The 19149-nt window shown below is 40.1% G+C and overlaps 1 protein-coding gene across 1 annotated transcript in view; it reads right to left on the bottom strand.

Moving 5' to 3' along the window:
• Positions 1 to 19149, bottom strand: part of syn3 (synapsin III) — a 127642-nt gene that overhangs the window by 5260 nt on the left and 103233 nt on the right. Inside the window, exons 8-10 of the mRNA XM_069670761.1 lie at positions 10398 to 10540; positions 7917 to 7991; positions 7586 to 7688 (exon numbers count right to left, since the gene is read on the bottom strand). Of these exons, the coding sequence (XP_069526862.1) occupies positions 7586 to 7688; positions 7917 to 7991; positions 10398 to 10540 (321 nt within the window). The remainder of the gene's footprint in view (positions 1 to 7585; positions 7689 to 7916; positions 7992 to 10397; positions 10541 to 19149) is intronic.

Below are 19149 nucleotides of genomic sequence, written 5' to 3'. Positions count from 1 at the left end.
TCAGAAAGCCCCTTGTGCTTGATCTATGCTGCAGCAGATAGAGCTGCAGCACTACTTCTAGGGAGGTTCTGCAGTTTGAAATCCTGCAGAAAGTTGCAAAATGGCATAAAATAGGGTACGAGTGGATCCAATGTTTTCCTTTCTCTTTAAAAATCCTCCAAAGTCATCAGGCCCCTCAGGCCTCTCTGATAATGAATCACATGAACCAAAGTAAAAACAGAAACTTTAATATATAACTGTCCATGTGAGACAAAGTGAAGCTTTATAGATAACATATAGCTCTATTTCAAAGGCTCAGGAGGCAAAAATGTTCTAAGCCAACTGCTGTTTTTCCTGTGCCCCCTCTGATCGGCGAAAAGGACCCAAAATTAGAATTTCCAGTGAGCAGCAGATACAACGTGACTCCATCTATAAATATGTTGCCTCATGTATGAGTTGCAAGGGCTTAGACCACATCCATCGCTAAACACAATTAATTAACCTCTAAGAAAAAAGACAAAAAACTTTCCCACCACTGGAGCTCACATGCACACACACGTGTACTGCAGGACCACAGAGCACATGGGGCTCAGAGACCTGACGTCCTCTTTCCGAAAGACCAAAACAAACATGAGCATGGAAGTGTGGCTGCTGGGACTGGAATGGTTTTGGGTGCAGATGCCCGGTGTGGTGGATGAGACTGACGCACCGCGCCCCGGCCACAGGCTGGAAACACAGCGGTGGATGTGCCGATTCTCATGTACACAGTGTGCTAACATGTGCTGCAGGAGGAGAGCGTGCAGGGATCTCATTCCAAACAAACACTGCAGCAGCTCATCTTACTGAATGGGCTCCCTTTGCTCTTGTTGAAGTTTTTTTTATTAGTGGCATCATTTAAATTAAAGTCAAAATACTTTCACACAAAGACTGCACTGTCGCTGAAGTGACAGTAACCAATTGTCATAGCACAGTGTTGATAATTCTATTTACAATCTTTTTTGGCCCTGGAACTCAAACCATTCTCTGATGCCATCAAAAAATATACTTAGATATTGTTCTCCCCCGAGCCTGCGTGGGTTCCCTCTTCGTACTCCGGCTTCCACTCACAGTCCAAAGACATGCTCGTTAGGTTAATTGGTGACTCTAAAATTGCCCGTAGGTGTAATTGTAAGCGTGAGTGGTATCTATAGGTGTTTTTCAACCAAAAGTACCTGGAACTTTTAGTTCCAGGAACTTCTCTTCAAGGAGCTAAATGGTTCCTGTGGCCCATTGTTGTCTGCGTTTCGACAGCGGCCTCAAGTCCTGGGAAGATGAAGAAGCAGTGAAAGTAACTGCACTACACTGCCAGTCCAGTGGGTGGCGGTAAGAAGAAGATGAAGGCGACACTCCAGTTAGCCTGTTAGCATGGAAACAACTTGTGCTGTTTTTGTTGATTGATAACAGTTGATTGATAACGATGATAACAGTGAGCGTGCAGCTGCAGTCTTCTAAACATGGCGGGTGAAATAAAACGCTGCGAGTACTCAACCAATCAGAAACAATCAGCACTGCATGCCCCACCCTGAAAGTTCCTGGACCTTTGGAAAGTACTACCCTCTGAGCAGGGGATAAATCAATTTCCACAGGACTAAATTTAGACCCTGGTTCCTGCTATCAAAACGCACAGAGTTCCTCAAAAGGTTCCTAGTTCTGTGTCAGCCCTACGATTGACTAGCCATCAGTCCAGGGTGTACCTGGCCCCTCGCTCAATGACAGCTGGGATCAGCTCCAGCTGTTGGTGACTAAAAATAAGCTGCTTTCGTGTACAATCTGGAGCCCATTGTTTTATAAATGACTATGAATTTAACAGTGACTAAAGGCGTGTGGCTCAGCAAGGGGGCAATTCAGGAAGCACTTTAAGGTCTAAAAAGTTTCCAAAATACATGTTCTGCTAACTGCTGCAACATGCACTTTATGAAAATCAAACTTTTGTTTGCAACAGCGTGTGAAAGCTTGCATTTTTTTTAATATATTCTGCAGGGTGTATAAAAATTCCATGCAATAAAATTTGACAGACGAAAAACCCAGCCAGGCCGTCCATGTGAAGCCTCAGTAGGGTTCCTTCCTGATCATAAATCCTCTCCTCGCATTACGTTTCATGTAAAAACCACAAAGTAAATTTAAAACCTCTAATGGGACCTGATTTTTTCATATATTCTTGTGTAATGTAATGAATCCAGAGGATCGAGAATATTGAAAAAAACATTTCGGATCCAAACTGTGTTTTTATGTCCCGGGGTATCTCACTTTCTTTGTTTTTCAGAGCCTATTTAGATCCAAACGTTTGGGTTCATACTGTTCTTCCTTTTCTGCGTGTACCCTGTGTCTTGGCGAGGATTTGGCGGTGAGGTGGGGCGTGGCACGGTGTTTTGGCCAGTTGAGTCATTACCACAGGGGACTGAGCAGAGGCCTGGCAAGCGACCTCCAGGCCCCACTTCAAATGGTGTGCGGTGGCAGGCAGGGCCGGGATCCACCCTGCTGATTTATTAGGATACAGAGTCAGGGAGCAGGAGGCTGGAGCTGCCACTGGCCTTTTCAGCGAGGGAACACGGAGGTGTTATTCTGCACTTTTATTGCGCTATACAGTGTTGTGTCAGGACAATGTACCCTGCAGCATGGGAAAGTTTACAGAGCACAACGTGTGAAATGTGCTCATGTAAAATTATAGTGCAGCGGTGGAGCAGGGATGCGATGAGGGTATTGTTTTCCTGGGAAACAGCTTTAAGATAGCACCTTTTTTAGTCCTCACATGTGCCAGCTTGATGATTTTTATGAGTCACTCACTAAAAAAGTTCAAGAAAACAAAAGGATAGTTTGTCTAAGTTTATCTTGTTTATCACTGTGTATGTTTAATCTCTGTTTACTGCAACTCCCTTTACCTCTCTATATCTGTCTGTATCATCCAAACAGCTCATTCATAACATTTAAATCAGCGAGTCATCATTTTTATGTTATGCTGGGTCACGGCTGTCATCTTGTTAAGTCTAGGTATTGATTTAAAACATGCTATCTCATGTGTGTATGTCTCCACTTCCTATTTTTTTTCCTATTGTTGTTTAGTTGTTAAAGCCCCGTCAAAATAAAAGCTCTCTCTATGTTGTTCTGGTCATATCATGTTAAAAGTAAATGCCAATAAATGAAATTTAATGTATCATTTTATCAAAAGGCCACTTTTTCCATCCTGTGGCATCATGTTAGGCTGTGCTGTAATACAACAGCGGTGTCCCAATCCAGGGGCTGCAGCCTTTGAAGGAGGCAGTCCACGGAGGATGCTCCATTCGTAGCCTGCGTAGACCGTTAAAGTGAACTGAAATGAGATGGCCTGGTCTACGGAGGATTGCTAGGCGATAGGAGCGGCGTTTGGTGAAGCAAGGGTAATGGCGGGAACAGCTTGTGACGCAAACAGGAACAGGTAGCTAGCGGGCTAACTAGCTAGCACAACTAATGTTGAGTAAGTTAAGCTATTATTTTAATGATAATTTGTTTCGAGGGCCCTTTCATTTTTATAAACACGTGTAATGCTAGCTATTTGATTGAGTTGAAACCAAATTTTTTTACATTTAAACATTTATTCCTCGGCTGCGTAAAAGTCCGCCATTTCGTTTGAATTGGCGTGCAGTGCATCTTGGGATATGTTGGTTGGGGAAACGGAGGACGCATTTGTCGGCCGCATCTAAAGGGGCCTTCCAAATGGGACAGCATTCGACGCGTTTCTGTGATGCAATCGGCCTTCAAATATGGCCTTCGAAGGCCGCAGCCCCTGGATTGGGACACAGATAATATGACAATCTGCCCTGTCATACCACAGATCATCATTATGTCATGTGTTTGTGAAAGAAGAACTAAGATCTACAGTGTTCCTACAGACTTAAAGGCCACGACCAAGGTAAGCGGAAGTGCCGAGATACAATTTTCATAACCTAGCAACAGTAAGCGCCACTGAGAAGCTTTGACATGGAGGTTGTGGGCGCTGCTGTTAGTGGACACAGGCCCTTATAAATATAAGCCTGTATTATTGGATTGTTAAAAGTAAGAAATTACAGCACATGTGGTTAAACCTACAAGAATTTGTAAGATTTTATAAATATGTCTTTTGTTTTACATTCTGAATTTTCTTCAAATTAACTAGTAAGGATATCTGTTGAATAAATGCTCTAAAATTTCTTACAAATGTAGCAGAGTGAACCATAAAGTTGAATAAAATTAAAGCCTAAAGTACTTAAGTAAATGTACTCAGTTACATTGATCCACTGAATTATGCTTTACATCAAAAATGCTTCTGTTAGCATGCTAACATGTTTATAAAGTCAATGTGAAAATGCGATATTTAGCCTGGATAGTGTTTATCATGTTTGCCTTCTTAGCTTAGTGTGCAAGCATGCCAAGTTTTGCTAATTAGCACAATGCACAAAGTACATGTGAGGCTGATGGAATTACTGTAGTTCAGTCGGACAACTCACTTTTGTAATAGTTTGAAATGTTAATTGCAGCAGCAGAACACAGCTTGTGTTTGGCGTCTCGGCTCCAACCTCATAACTCCTCACAGATTTATTATACACGCAGAAATGTGAGGTGGGATGTGATGATATTTAAACCCCCCTAGCCGAGGCGTGCAGGTGGATGCTGGGGTGGTGTTGGGGCTGAAAGTATGAGCGCAGTACTGGTGCAGGGCAGCGGTGGCAATGACAGAGCAGAGGGAGGGAGCGGAAATAGAAGAAGAGTTTGTCAGGTTATTGTGGAGAGTAATGCATGTCAAGTGTGAAATCGGTGCAGCTCCTGCCTGAACTAGCTCGCAGGCGCAGGTAGGTTTATACAACAGTGATGGAAGTATCAACCTAATTAAACAGTTGACGTTATGATAACATTATATGGAAGCTGGAGTGATCCCAAAGGCGAAAAGAGTTCATCCCAAGTGGAAAAGAATGCATTGAATTTAATGACAATCCCTCCAACAGTTGTTGGAATGATTGACACATTTTAATTAAAAGATGAATAATAATCTGTGTATTTCAGATCATGCAACCAGTCAAAAAAGAGTGTGTTTACAGTTGCGAGGCAGCGACGGAGACCATTTGCTATAATATTCATAACTTTTTTATGTTGTGTTATTTTAAGTCATGTTGATTTCCTACTTGTCAGATGTCATATTGTCATGGTGTATAATTACCATCAAGTCATTTGACATTAAGCCATGCAATGCTGATGTTTTAGGATATTATGTCATTCTGTTGTTTGTTCACTTCCTCAGTGACTCGAGACAAAGCTGGAGTGTAATCCCAGCTGCAGTACACTGTTAATGAAGTGCCTCTGAGCAGCTCATTACTTTTCATTAGGGAGAGGTGTCACGGCTGATGTCTTTGTCTGGAACAAAAAACAGGTTCCCACTGTGATGGACCCACAGCTCTTCCCTGCCCTGGTTAATTAAATTCCATCATGCTAAAGGGTTAGAGAGGGAGAGAGAGATAGAGGGGACGAGGAGGAGGACGTGATGTCTGTCAGAGAGCATTGTTACTCAACTGTGTCACCAGCTTCTCTGTACAAACAGTCTGACTCTGAAACAACACATCTCTGGGGACCTGGTAGGTATTTCCTGAGATAGTCTGAGTTAAAAAAAAAAAAGAGGCGTATTTTCTCACAGCTGACCTCACCGAGTGTACAGATAGGGAAAGATGTGATGTCATGTTCTCGTTCTAAATATATGCACCGTGCATCAGAGGTTCCAGACGCGCCTGTTTCCTCTGATTGAAGACATAGGAGACGCTTCTAAAAACAAAACTGATTAGAGATGATACAACTATTTATATTCTATTACTCTATTGGGTACAACTCAATCAAAGTTTTCCCACACATCATATCTTCTCACACTGTTACAATTAGCCTCTACTCTTGTCTGAACTGTCTACAGAGACCTCAGTTAAAGATTTCCTGCGTTTCAGCGTCCCAGCACTGAGCCTGCCTGAGCATTTTAAAGTAAAAGTTTTTGGTGGATGTCAAATCACTGTTGATGAAATGTAGTCAGCGGAAGCAATAAATTCCTAAATGAAATCCTGTTGGTGAAGCCGTGTCGGAAGTTGGGAATATCCAGTCTGCCGAGACTTAGTGCTGGTGACTGGGAGAAAAATCTGTTTTTGCAGCTTTGCTGAGCTGCACGCAGAGACAAGAGAACACTAACAACATTATTTTCAACCTAATGAACTTGGTTAGATAGAGAACAGGTTTTCATGGTTTTTTTTTGTTTGTTTCATTGGAGAAAACGAACACAAAACAGAAGTTGGACTTAGACGTAGATGAGAGATGACATGAGCAGTTTGAGAAAAAGCAAGTCACTCTCGTTGTTTACATCGCAACCGTCTTGTTATCGAATTGTATTCTTGTTTCAAGTTCTGTTGAGATAAAATTTGGTCTCTTTGTCTGTTTTATTTTTTCTTTCTGTATAATTGTACCAGGCAAAAATGGCAGCTTGAAGAATAAAAACTGTTGGGCGACAAACCCTTCAGAACTGAAAGGAGATTAGTGGCAAAAAACCTAATGGTTTTCTATCTTGCTAACAACGTTATTATAACATCTCTTTCCAAAGCTTTCTTGAAATAAAACCCAAAAGGTCAGATTTTTAGGCCACAAGGGGGCACCAGAAACAAGCTGTTAGCTTATTTTCTCACCTATCCGGGCAGAGCAGCATTTGGAATAATGTCTCTGACCAACTGGTGAATGCAGGCCCTTTTAGCTCTGTTTTTTTGTCTTCACCATCTTCTGAGGGGAATATACGGCTCTTTCGCAACTACATGCTATGTGTACCCTGGCTAAAATTAGTTGCTAGCTATGTGTTTCCTTTGCGTGCTTGGGAACTGGCAGGATATTCGGAGGTTTTTACCCCTTCGGAGAAACATTTTAATCTTTAGCAGCTAAAGCTTACAGCTAACTTTGTGTTTTAGCTGTTTGATGCTGGGCAGCGAGCGTGCAGTCGGTTCTTTAAAGATTTTCTTTGTGAAAATGACCTAAGAAACAATGCTAATGAGAAATGTAAGACTAAACCAAAGCAGTACAGCCGGGGCGAATGAGGGGAACTCAGGGGGTGGTAATTCTTTGGTTGTGTCAGGTTATTTAACAGCCATCTTCTTTGTCTTGAAACTACAAATGGCATGTTGTGAGCTGAACTTTACATGCAGACAAAATAAACAGGGTGTGTTAACAGACACGGTGAGTCAGCAGCTGGATCTTGATGTTTTCATTCTCCTGCCTGTGTTTGGTCTACAGGCTAATCATTCTTTCAAGGCTCTGGTCATCAGGGACCACCGAGTCTGGCTCCGCCCTTCATTGTTGACTTTTAGCATGAAATACAAAATATTATCAGCAGGGAAAGAAAGTGAATCAAAGGTGGCGTTCGAGTAGGATTGGTGTTTTATTATGCAAAGTTGCTAGACTTACACCAGATGGGTGTAGTGCCAAGAATGCAGCAAATGATAAGAATGGGGCATGTTTTCAGTGTATCCAACTACCTTTAACTCATTAGGTTTCTCTCTTTCTCTATTTAAGAAAGACTTTAGTGTTATTCAGAAAACAGACTGACCTCGATGATATAGTCGTTGCCGTCTTTTCCGTGGACGGCCTTCACTGCACAGATATCCAAGCCACCAAACATCTCAGCGCAGGAGTCCACCCACATCCGGTATCTGGGACACAGTGACACCATAACAGACGGACCATTTAAAGACCATATTATCCTTAAAGACATCATATGCGGTTGGACATCACAGGCCTTACAGTTAGTAATAAAGTGAACTATAACTACTAAAAAAAAAATCTGTATTTGTACATAAAAGCTTTGTCAGTTTGTGAGTTGATAATAAAAGACAGTCTGTGTGAAGGTATTTTCAAGCCTAATCCCTGCTCAAGCTCACCTGTCAGTCATTGCGATCTGTTCCAACATGGCAGAGCCCGTGTTCGCCTTCCAGTTCCCGGAGATGGACGTTCTCCTGCGAATCAAAGAAAAACATCAACAATTTAATCACCGCAAAGACTTAGACTCCACTTAGACTGAGTCACTCTTACTGCAGCTGAATAAAAGCCCTCACAGGAAAAGCTATCGTCAGTTCATCAGTGATGATGATTGCTTTCCACACCTTCAGTGTGTTTGTGGGAGAGACGTTTAAAGACGTGCTTTGATGTCGAGGCCAGGGGGAAACGAGATGAGATAAGGCATGACTACTTGTAAGTAATTGTTTAGATTTAGAGACATGAAAGTAAACAGGGTGTTCACTAATTTTCTTTGTTGCCGTGTGTTCAGATGAGTTTACAGAACAAAGTCTCTCACTTCCCAGTGGGTGTGTCGGTCTGAAGGAGGAATGGGACCATGACTTTGCAAAAGAATCTAGGAAACAGCTGTTCTTGACTTTTTGACTCTTCCCAACATCTGACACCTTCCTTCACTAGCACTTATGTGTATGTGTGAATATAATAATTTCAAAGTTTACTGCTTGTTTCTTCTGTTTTGACATGTTTGGAATATTAATAAGAAATATAGGTGATGAAAAGGTCACCTAATTCCTTATTTGGGTAATCTCGGATCCCACAGACTATAGTCTGACAATGATATAGCCTCTGGGGACAACGGTGAGCATGCCGGGTGTGTTGCCAGTGGTTAGAGATAAATGACTCAAGTCACAACTTATTTTTTCGTGTGCTGCATTCTTTACAGCAAAATAAGTTTTTCTTGTGATTGACGTTAATTAACGGGTCTTTGCCGAAATTTCAACATCATGATGCAGATTTGTAAAAAGTTAAAATGAAGCTTTGTCAGGTCTGTCCTCAAGAGGAGAAGAAAACAAACTTTTAATAATGCTCATTTGTTGAACGGAGGTCAGATCGATCATTTCTGATGCATTTGAGGAAGTCTGGAAATCTGAATGCTGAACGGCTTTCGTGACACAGCGTCAAGGGAATTTATCTCAAGTTGAATTTTAGATTTAGAACAGATTGTTAGCTGCTAGCATGCAGATGTCTGTTTACAGAGATTAATAAGAAGCTAAATCATGGAAACAAGAACAAACGCCATCCCTGAAATCCACGTCCCTGCCAACAGATTCTACATTTCTATGTAGAATCTGTAAATAGAGATTATTATTTGAGTAAAATGTAAAACCTTAAAACTAACTTTTGGCACCTTGGGCCTATCCTTAAGGCACCCCAAGGTGTCACAGGTAGCTCTTTGGGAGCAGATAATCTGGACATTAAACGTAAAAGTTACAAGCACACATATCGCCAAATTAATCCTCCCTGTCATACAGTATACATGTGTAACAGTCATGATGACTTAAGTTAAGAACCTATTAAGTTAGTGACAATCTTAAACTCCATCTGCTATCATGTGATGACAATATAGCCTCTGGGAGTGATGGACAACTATATGGGGCTTGTGTTGTTTAAGAAGCAATATAGTCGTTCCTTAATTATACATTCTATGTCATGCATCTTTAAATTCATAATCCTGTCAATTCAACTGCCACCATCACTTCCTGCTTACTTTTGTAGATAGCTATTATAATATTTATTTTAACTCATTTATATTTTCTATTTTCACTCATATTTGAGTTGTTTTTTGTATTTCTCTAATTTGTACTGTATTTTTGGAGCTATCTGGCACGATAGTTACCTTCAAAATTAATAAAGTTCTACATTATCTTATCTTATCTCTAAGTGATAATGCACATTGAGTGGGTCATTACAGAGGAAATAAACTCAGACATTGTAGTAGCAGGGTTTATTTCTTCTATAATGACCCATTGACTACATTATTTAGCTAATTATACTACTTACTAAAAACTTTATCACCTCACTTAAATATAAAGTAAGTTTTAGTGATCTAAAGACAAAATATTAAATTTATGATGATTTTCTTTTGCTGAAAAATATGTTAGATGTTTATCTCAGTTTTTTGAATATAAGGTATTTCTTTTATTTTTTAACCTTAATTTATTATCTTATCCTTCATATTATCCGATATTTTTCTTTGAACCTTGGTTACCCAGTAATTTCTGATGGCTCAGGAACTGTCAGGGTAGTTGAAAATGGCACCCAAATAAGCAGCCTTCTGTTTCAATTGATTATCAGACTCATCTGGCTGATCACTTCCAATGCAGTGGGGAAGCAATCAAAAAGGGTGTGGGTTCCTGTGGCTCCATAGTTCGTGGAACTACTCCTATATACTCTTTAATGAGCTTTATTTAAATTATTTTTTACACTCTGATAATAATGTAGCAAAAACTGAAGTTACTGGCCCGAAATAACATCTTAAAGACAGCAATTACAACTGTATTAGCCATAAAACCTTAAGTTATGCCCCCCTATTGTATGTATGTTGCTGGTGGTGGTAAACATCTTACATGTAGGCCTTGTAGTTGTTGCCGATCTTCTGGATGCGGATGTCGTACTTGGACTGGACGTAGGGCTCGGTGGTGGCGTAGGTCCCGGCCAGAGCCACCACGCTGGTGATGTCCTGGAAGTCCTGTTGGTTTTCAACTTTGATCTGCGGGAGAGACGCCACTCGTTAGTGAGCGGCTAATTGAAAGCACGCCGTCAAAGCTGGCGGTGGGCGCTTAGGATCCCACAGGAATCTCACACTTGTACACTTGCCTGGATAATGAAGGGACCCTGTATGGAAACATTGCCAGGGGTGGCTTTGAACTACGTCACCTCGCCGCCATCAAGTGATTAGACTGTAGACACAGACTGAGGGGAAATGACGGAATGGGACACAAACATGGCTCTCACAAAGAACTCCAAGGTTTTTTCCACTATAACTTTTCGATAATTAGGCAATGATGAGGTGTGAAAATGTAACATAGGAAGGAAAGAACTTGTTGCCCCTCTTTAAGTCTGAAAGACCCTTATACATTTCTACCTACACTACACAAGCTCACTTTTCACTACAATTCCCAGGGATCACCTGTCATTCAAATAGCCTTCCTCTGATGTCTTCTTCTCTGGATTCTCCGTGTATGATAATTCCGTATGTGGTTCTCTTTTCATCGTCTATTTAAACGGTATTGATGCCCAGATTCATGATGTGTATTCCAGGTCATGGGAAATTCAGACAAAGTCATTAATCAGCAGATTGAACGTATGACAAAGTGTCAGTGCTCAGTATCTACGATTCAGAATGATTCAGTCCAGAGCTTGCACTCACTCATCACCATCTTCTCTCACTAGTTCCACGACTCTTTCCTACACAGTGGACCTGATGGGAACAGTGAGGCCATCATGAAATAAGACAAACCAGACAGGGAAACGAGGAAGCCATGTTTTTTTCCCTTTGGAGTTTCAGTGTATCACTCTCTTCTGATTTAAGTCACCAAATAACTTTAAAATGGTAGTAAATGTTAATTTAAAAAAAAGGCTTCATGCCAGTTCTAGTTTTGTACCCTCTGATGTTCAAAAATGAAGCCAGTGCAGAAGTGCAAAAAAAACCTGCAGTTCCTCGAGTGTCCACTTGAGGCTCCAGAAGCAGAGAAAATAACATTATAGCAGATGGGAAAATGCCCATTTTTACAGTAGAAATAAACATGTTTACATCCTGGTACAAAAAACGATTTTGTTATAATTAGCTTATTTTATTGTTGAAGATAACGGGGGTGAATTTTTTTTATAACACACCTGTTTTAATTATTTTAAGCCTTAAAATATGGGGGCGTGGTCGCTTGAGTGACAAGTGGATACTGCTGGCAGTCACAGACACACAGTCACTGAATTTGACGTCGCCATGTTTGTGTTGTTCGGACAAAAAAAATCTGTCTCTCTGTAATTTATGGAACTTTCTGGCCATGCAAGAAGTCTGAGCTCCAGCTTTTCATTGAGTTAAATGCTAGAAATATTGTATTGACAGCAAGGTATAGTAGCAGGTATACTGTGCTCGCTATACCTAGCTTGTTAGCGTGTTCAGTGTTTATCAAATATTTAATCGTCGGCCAGTAAATTGGAGTCAGGAATTGTTAGCTTTCCCCCGGACAGTTTACGGCGAACCGTAGTGATGAGAAGACCTGTTATTTGTTCACGTCGTTCACCAGCCGCTCTCTCTTTTGGCAAGGAAGCGGCGAGTGTGCTACTTCTTTAGTCTAATAAATAAACAACTGCAGACAGTCACCACCACAAATACTGTATAATGTCATTCTGTGGGAAACACAAAGTTAAATTAGCTGATTCACCAGCTAATAAATTAGCCACATCCACAAACTGTTGAGCTTTGCCAACCCCTCGCTCCTCTCCAGCACCATCCTCTCATCCAAATATGGTCACTTCTGGTGTCAGAAAACCAACATGGCGGCAGCCATATCCTGAACTTGAGGCTTTTTTTTTTACAGTTGAGAAACCAATGGGCGACATCACATTGGCTATGTCCATTATTTATACAGTCTATGGGTGTACTAGGTACATTAGCTTTGCCTCAGAGGCTAATCTACAGTAGGTTACATCCATAAGACTTCCTAGTTTATTACGATTTATGCACGAGGTCTGTTTTTGTGTAACTTGAGATTAAGTTTGAACACAGACAAAAGGTTTAGGGTCCATCTCTCTTCTAGATTGACGTAAAAATATTCAGTTGATGAAAAAATATGTATACAATAGTATGTAATGGAAAAGCACATACAGAAATGAGACAGTTTGTGAGGTCCTTTGGGAATACTGTGTTAAAGGGTTTGAGTTTGATACATCTTCACACCCAAACACATCTTTTAAAGACAACAAAGAAACCCCAAAGAGCTTTTAAAGATGATGCAACCCTACCAAAAACGCACCAGAGTACAGCGAGTGGGAAAACAAACAAAGCAAAACTAAGCCAGAGTGAGAAAGGCACCAAAACAATAAAAGTAAGTTGAAATGTTTAATAGAAAGGCAGGCGACTTTGATGGTTACTGTGGTCCAATAAACAGAGCTGTTACTTTGATTGGTAATAAAATGCAAACGCTTGTTGGAACACACATGAAAAGCTGTTCTACTGCAAATAAATCCATTAGCTTCTTTTACGAGCTCATAAGGCAGACAAATATCTTCAATCCATTTATGTGCCTGTCAGATGAACAGGATTTAAACTTAAGAACTATTCCTCTAACTGTTGAAGCCGGTAGTTAAAAAAAAGTACAACACAGGCTGTGTCCATATTAGAGAACCTGACTTATCAGGTAACAGTGGCGCACACAACTGATGTCGCCTTTGAACCTTTGTATCAATTGCTGGTTTACTTAATTTCCAATGTGATTATTTTTAACTTTAGATAATGTTAGCTTTAAGTAAATTCTGACTTACTTTTTAAGTGGTTGCACTTTAGCTAGCATACTAATATTAGCTGGAAATATAGGCCTATAGCTAAAAGAAGAGTCACAGTACATTATTAGCTTACCACCAAAAGAAAGAGGATGTTTGGGCCAGACATGATGGAATCGACTGCAGGATTTTCTGCGATTATTGCAGCCAAAAATGCCTGATTTCTCGGCAGCTTTTTTAGAAAGTTGCAAAGTTGTGAGACTTTTTTAATTTCATTTACACACACTACACATCCACTGTGACTAACTGGGAGAATGCTCCAATAAAGCCACCTATTGGCTGTGCAAGCTTTTTGTCTTCAGACATCACTTCCGGTCGATTTCAGTGTCAGGACTCCGAATAATATGTGTACAAACTGACAGACACTAAAGTCAATAGCCATGAAATGCTCATTTCTCACTGCGCATGCACATTCAATGCTATTCATATGCGCAAGGGAGAATTATTATACTCATTATTTATTACATGTATGCTGTTCTACTCGTTATTTCTGCTGCTGTCTCCTATCAATGTATTAAACATTGATAAGAGAGTTACTATCTCACTGCACAGACATTACAGACCTCAGGGGGTTAATATTTTGAATGTCAGAGAAGTGATTTTGGTGACTTAAATGACTTTACATGCGAGGGGAAACAGGATGATTGGTCAAATGTGCAGAAATGTTGCAGCAATTGGCAAGGTCAAAAAAAGTTTGAGTGAATTGGCGGGAACGCAACTTTACAACTTCCTGGTGGGACTGATTAACCAATTTAGTAGCACTTATATATTAGTTTGGCTTCAGTTCTCATAAAAAGTTTACATTTACTATATAAGTTCACTTTAAAAATGGCATTACCTTCTTATATAGACAATAGAGCGGAGCACTCTTCTCATGCCACAGCTCAGACTGCTTTCAGAACAGACAGACTTGTGACAAGACAGCAGTGCTGTGACCGAGTCGTCTTTGCTCAAGTCCCAAGTAAGTATCAAGTGATTTGGTCCAAGTCTCAAGCAAGTCTCGAGTCATTTTTTCTTGGGCAAGTCAAGTCAAGTCAAGTCACAGGTTATGTCAAGTCAATTCGAGTCCTTAGTTAAGGCAAGTCAAGTCCCAAGTCAAGTCACTTTTTTTCCACCCAAGATGCAGCACTCTTACCTGTAGTATCCGGTCTTAAATATAATATAATATAAAGAGAAATGACAAGGTATTAGTAGCCCGTCTAATAATGATATTATTGGCCAATTTATATAACCTGTTCAAAAAGTATGACAATGAATAGTATCTGTATTATCTTGGCACAGACGCAGCCATGATGATGGTCTGCTCTGAGACCATATTGAGTAGTAACGAGTACGACTGATGAGGCTTCTCTTTGGGGAAAAAACATCAGGTAGCGGGGGGCTTTGATGTTGCGTGTTGCCATAGCGAGGAGTTTGACTGACTGCCAGTCATTCAATCATGACAATCACATATGGAGAGCTTTTTGAGTCGTCCAATCATGATTCCCAGTTCGCGCTGCATACATACCTGATAGTTAGTCAGAAACTTGACAACAACTGAATTTATTCATTTTATATTTAACAGCTAACATTCAAACTTACGAACACACAAGTCATCCGGGTCATCATGCCTCAGGTCATTCATTTTTTGTCAAGTCATCAAAACAGTGACTTGAGTCCAAGTTACTGACTGATTATGAATAAACATAATTTTTTGATGAAATGTTGAAATAAAGCTAACGATATTAGTTACACAGAAAATCTGCCTAATGTTCAAATGAGCTAATATTAGCCAACGTTAGCGACTGGTCAAACCAGGCCAAGTAGGACTGTAACAGCGAATGTATTGACAAGAGCAAGAGTGTGTTTGATAGCTTATTAATTCAATGTTTCATCTGTTAGAGGAAGACTGTTATTTTTTCTTTTCAAAGCTGCTTGGTTACACTTCAGTGTTGTATTGCATTCTGTGGTTTGATAGGGTGACTCAGACTATCCAGAGGGCTCCGTTGTCCTTGTTTTGGTTGAATTTGAATGCAACAAAACAGAATTCATTTTTTCTTTTATAGATGACATTTTTCTAACAAAGTGACAAAGCACTGAGGCCGAGCACTGAACCTGGCCCATTCACAGTAAACGGGCAGAAGTAGAAACAAGAAAACCGACTGAATGAAGGGAAGTGACTCACAGCTCACATCATAGCTCCACAGGAACAACCTGATAGCTCGTGGCAGCTCCAGCTCTGTGCTGTGAGCACGCAAAGCTCCAGAGAGTTACGCAATCCCACTGAGAAACCAAACAAACTGCAGTGATGCAAAGAGAATGTAAAAAGGTAAAGCCAGAGAAGGTGAAACACTGGCAGAGACATGAAGAGCAGCGCCTGGTGGAAACAGTCATGTCATGCCGGTCGAGTCCAGACTAAATGACATACTGGCAACACGCGGGGCATGAATGATCTAACAACAGGAAGTAGGAAAGTTGTGTAAAAAGTTCTCGTTGCTACTGTTATGTCAGTAAAAGTGTTAAATAACAGAGGCTAGAAGAGAAGCCAGATTTAATACATTTGGCTCTGCATATCACTGCATTAAAATGTATAACCGGTGATGCATGTGATTCTCATCAGACGAGATTTTCATTTTCACCTTTTTATTCATATAGAAAATGACCATCTCACCTAACTGACCTTTCTCAATTCTCGGAGCGGTTTTATCAGACGCGCTCTTCAAACCAGTTACTGTTACATGTTCCTCGAGTTAGGACAGAGCGGGGTAAGCCTGCTATTTGTTATTCTGCGCCTGACTCCTGGAACAAGATACAGCACATTGTTGAGTTGAATGCACTTTGACCTTTTGGACATTTTAGAAACTTGACCTCTCAAACTCTTTTTGTAATTGTTTTACATAAGTGTTGGAGCGATCTCAAATCACTACTGCAATATAGAAGTAATACTATAATTGCTCGCTCCCCAGAGGCCCCTGCATGTCACTGACACACCTCCACTCGTGAACGGAACTTCATTCATTCAATGATTCTTAAATGGAAGACGCTGTGAGCCAGAAGATCGCGTACAACTTTTGGAGAGGTGCGTCTGTTCCACCGGAGCTGTTTCGACGTTTGTTTGTGTCCGTTTTAAGGCCCCGTTTCTCTTCGCATTGAATTGCAATATTGTTTTATGTTTGAATGAACTGAATTGACTGTATTGTTCTCGCTGAACTATTTTGTTTGTGGACTGTTGGCGGAAAATCACGGACTGCATTTTGAACTTCCGATAGGAACGCTTTTCTTTTGTCTTTGTTACTTTTTGAAATATTATTAATATTATTATTGGGTGATATGCAACCCATTTAAATTGAAGTTACTCTGTCTCCTGTGCTTTATTGTTTGTTGTGTGTAAGAAAAAGATAGTGACTCACAAAACCTGACTCCAGTATTGTTAGGCTGAAACCTAACTGGCCCCCCGGCACATGGTCAAACCGTTACAGTGGACCTTATTTAATTATTTATTTTTCTTATTTTAATCACTGAACTTGCTTTAGTTATTTTAGAACATTTGAGACTTTATCTAATATATAACATTTTATTTGACCTTTTAATTGTCTTAACTGTCATGTCAGAATATAGCCCCTGTTCGGTGGTTTTAATGGCCTTTTTTCATCAGTGTGTCTTCTGGTTCTTTTAATGCTTTGTTTGTCTTTTTTAATTGTTTTTGTAATTAACTCAATATCAGTGTAAATGAGTGTTGCCCCTCAATGATCTCTCGAGTATAAATGAAGGTTGAATAACCTCATACACTGTGAATAAATGAACATTATTAATGTCATGTTAACATAAAATACTCAGTGTTGTTATTAGGATTTATCAGTTTGGTGACCTTGATTTGATCATGATTTGTTACTTTTACGAGCCTTAGGATAGAAATAAAAAGTACATTTTAATAAACAATAGAAACATGATTTTCCTGTAATATAACTAAAAAAACATGGCTATGCTCCTGTCTTCTTTATTACTAGACAATGTCATGAGTTCTTATTGTTTAATTTTGTATTTAATATATTGTGTTCTTGTCTTGATTTAGTCTTGAATAGTTATGTAATTCATTTGTGTTTCATTGTCCAGAGATTATCTCCTTGAGTTCTGCTGTCACAGTCCTGAGTTTGGTTTTTAGTGTTTCCTTTTTTATTTTGTAGTTCTTGCCCTATGTTTTGTCTAGTTTTACTTCCTGCCTTTGTGTGTTTTCCCGCCTGTTAGAATATGGGCCCTGCCCTTATTGTTTTCACCTGCTCCCTTGATTGTCTCACCTGTGCCCGATTACTTTCACCTCCCCAGTGTATTTAGTCTTTGTCTTCCCTTGTCCCGGTGCTAGTTCGTTGTCGTCTGTTCATGTCCATGCATCGTATTATTCTCAGTGGTCTCAGTGTTCCCTGTGTGGATTTTTTCACCTTCTGATTTATTTTGGATTACTTATCGCCTGTTTTTTTGGACCTTTTTATCATTGGATTTTGTTTGCCTGCCCTCCTTGGATTCCTCATACCAGTAAGCCTTTTGTTTCGCCTTCTGCCTTTTTATTTAAATAAATACCTATTTCAGTCTGCATGTGGGTCCTCAACCGTTTGTTTAAAACCTAAACCCTGACAGACAAACTACAACGCCTATTAAAAAGTTAGCAAACACAAGCTAACATTAGCCAAATAAACTTCTGCTCATTCCAGACTATGTAAGGCTGTAGCAGCAAAACCCCTGAATGTGTAAGTTTTATTGTCTCCGAGTTAAACTTTTTATTTTTATGAGTTTTGTTGAAAGTTCTGCTTTCAGGCCGTGTGCTCTCATTTCAGTATTAACTTGCTGACAGTAACTTTGCTTTGGAAGAAACACTTCCCGTTTTGGGTAATAAAGTAACTCAGAAGTTTTCCAAACTCCACCTTTGGGCTCACAGGCGATAGCACCAAGTAGATCAGAGTTTTAACAGTATTAACAATTATGGCCCAAAATAAAAACGGTAAGGATTTTGAATTAACTACATGTAGCATTTTTAACTTATCCAATCGGTTGAGGCAACGGGCGTCTACCTGTTTTTTTTTAGGTTTCTGTCTGTTAAAAGAAGGTTTTTCCTTTTTCCTAGTTGTTAATATTATTCATACAGAACAGTCTAAACCTGCTCTACATGTAGAAGGTCACGAGTCAACTTTTGTTGTGACTTGGTGCAATATAAATAAAGATTAAAACATTTTAATAATACAGGTGGTGTTTGGATAAATGGTTGTGGATAAATGGAATTTGCAAGCTGAACAGGTTCCTGTAAAATCAAACAAAACAGCAATGACCTAAATCCCACATGTTCCTGACGTTCTCACAGCTCTGTGCGGTCCGAGGGGTTAAATGAGGTCCTGCTCTACAAGGGCCTGCCAAGTTCCCCTCGAGCCTTATGGGAAATTCTATAGCATGTCTGGCTCCTGAACAGGAAACCAAGCCCATCCAGACAGACGAGGGTAAAAGACATAGGCAGCGTCTCCCCCTGTGAATCCATATAACTGGCAGGAGGGAGACTGAGAGGGATGCATGTGTGGGAGAATAACTGTGTTTAACTCCATGTCTTTAAATATACAAATTACAAAACAAATAAAACAAAAACATTTTGGAAACAAATAGTCCACAGTGTTCATAAACAGAGAAGAGTGTCTCCAGCTGTCTGCATGCAACAATCATGTAAGATTGTCTGAATTTGTTAGTCAGCCAGACTGTAAGAAAACATGAAGCCACCAGACTGTATCAGTGGCGTGTCTGTCTGCATGCTCTACAGACAATCAGATTCAGCGAGAGTGAACCAGGAACACACGTTTCAGC

This window comes from Semicossyphus pulcher, unplaced genomic scaffold (genome assembly GCF_022749685.1).
Source record: "Semicossyphus pulcher isolate SPU_LCO1_2020_fin unplaced genomic scaffold, fSemPul1.0.p SCAF_20, whole genome shotgun sequence".
Lineage (NCBI taxonomy): Eukaryota > Metazoa > Chordata > Actinopteri > Labriformes > Labridae > Semicossyphus > Semicossyphus pulcher.
Note: the sequence above shows the minus strand (reverse complement) of the source record. Positions and strands in the feature narration are given on the sequence as shown.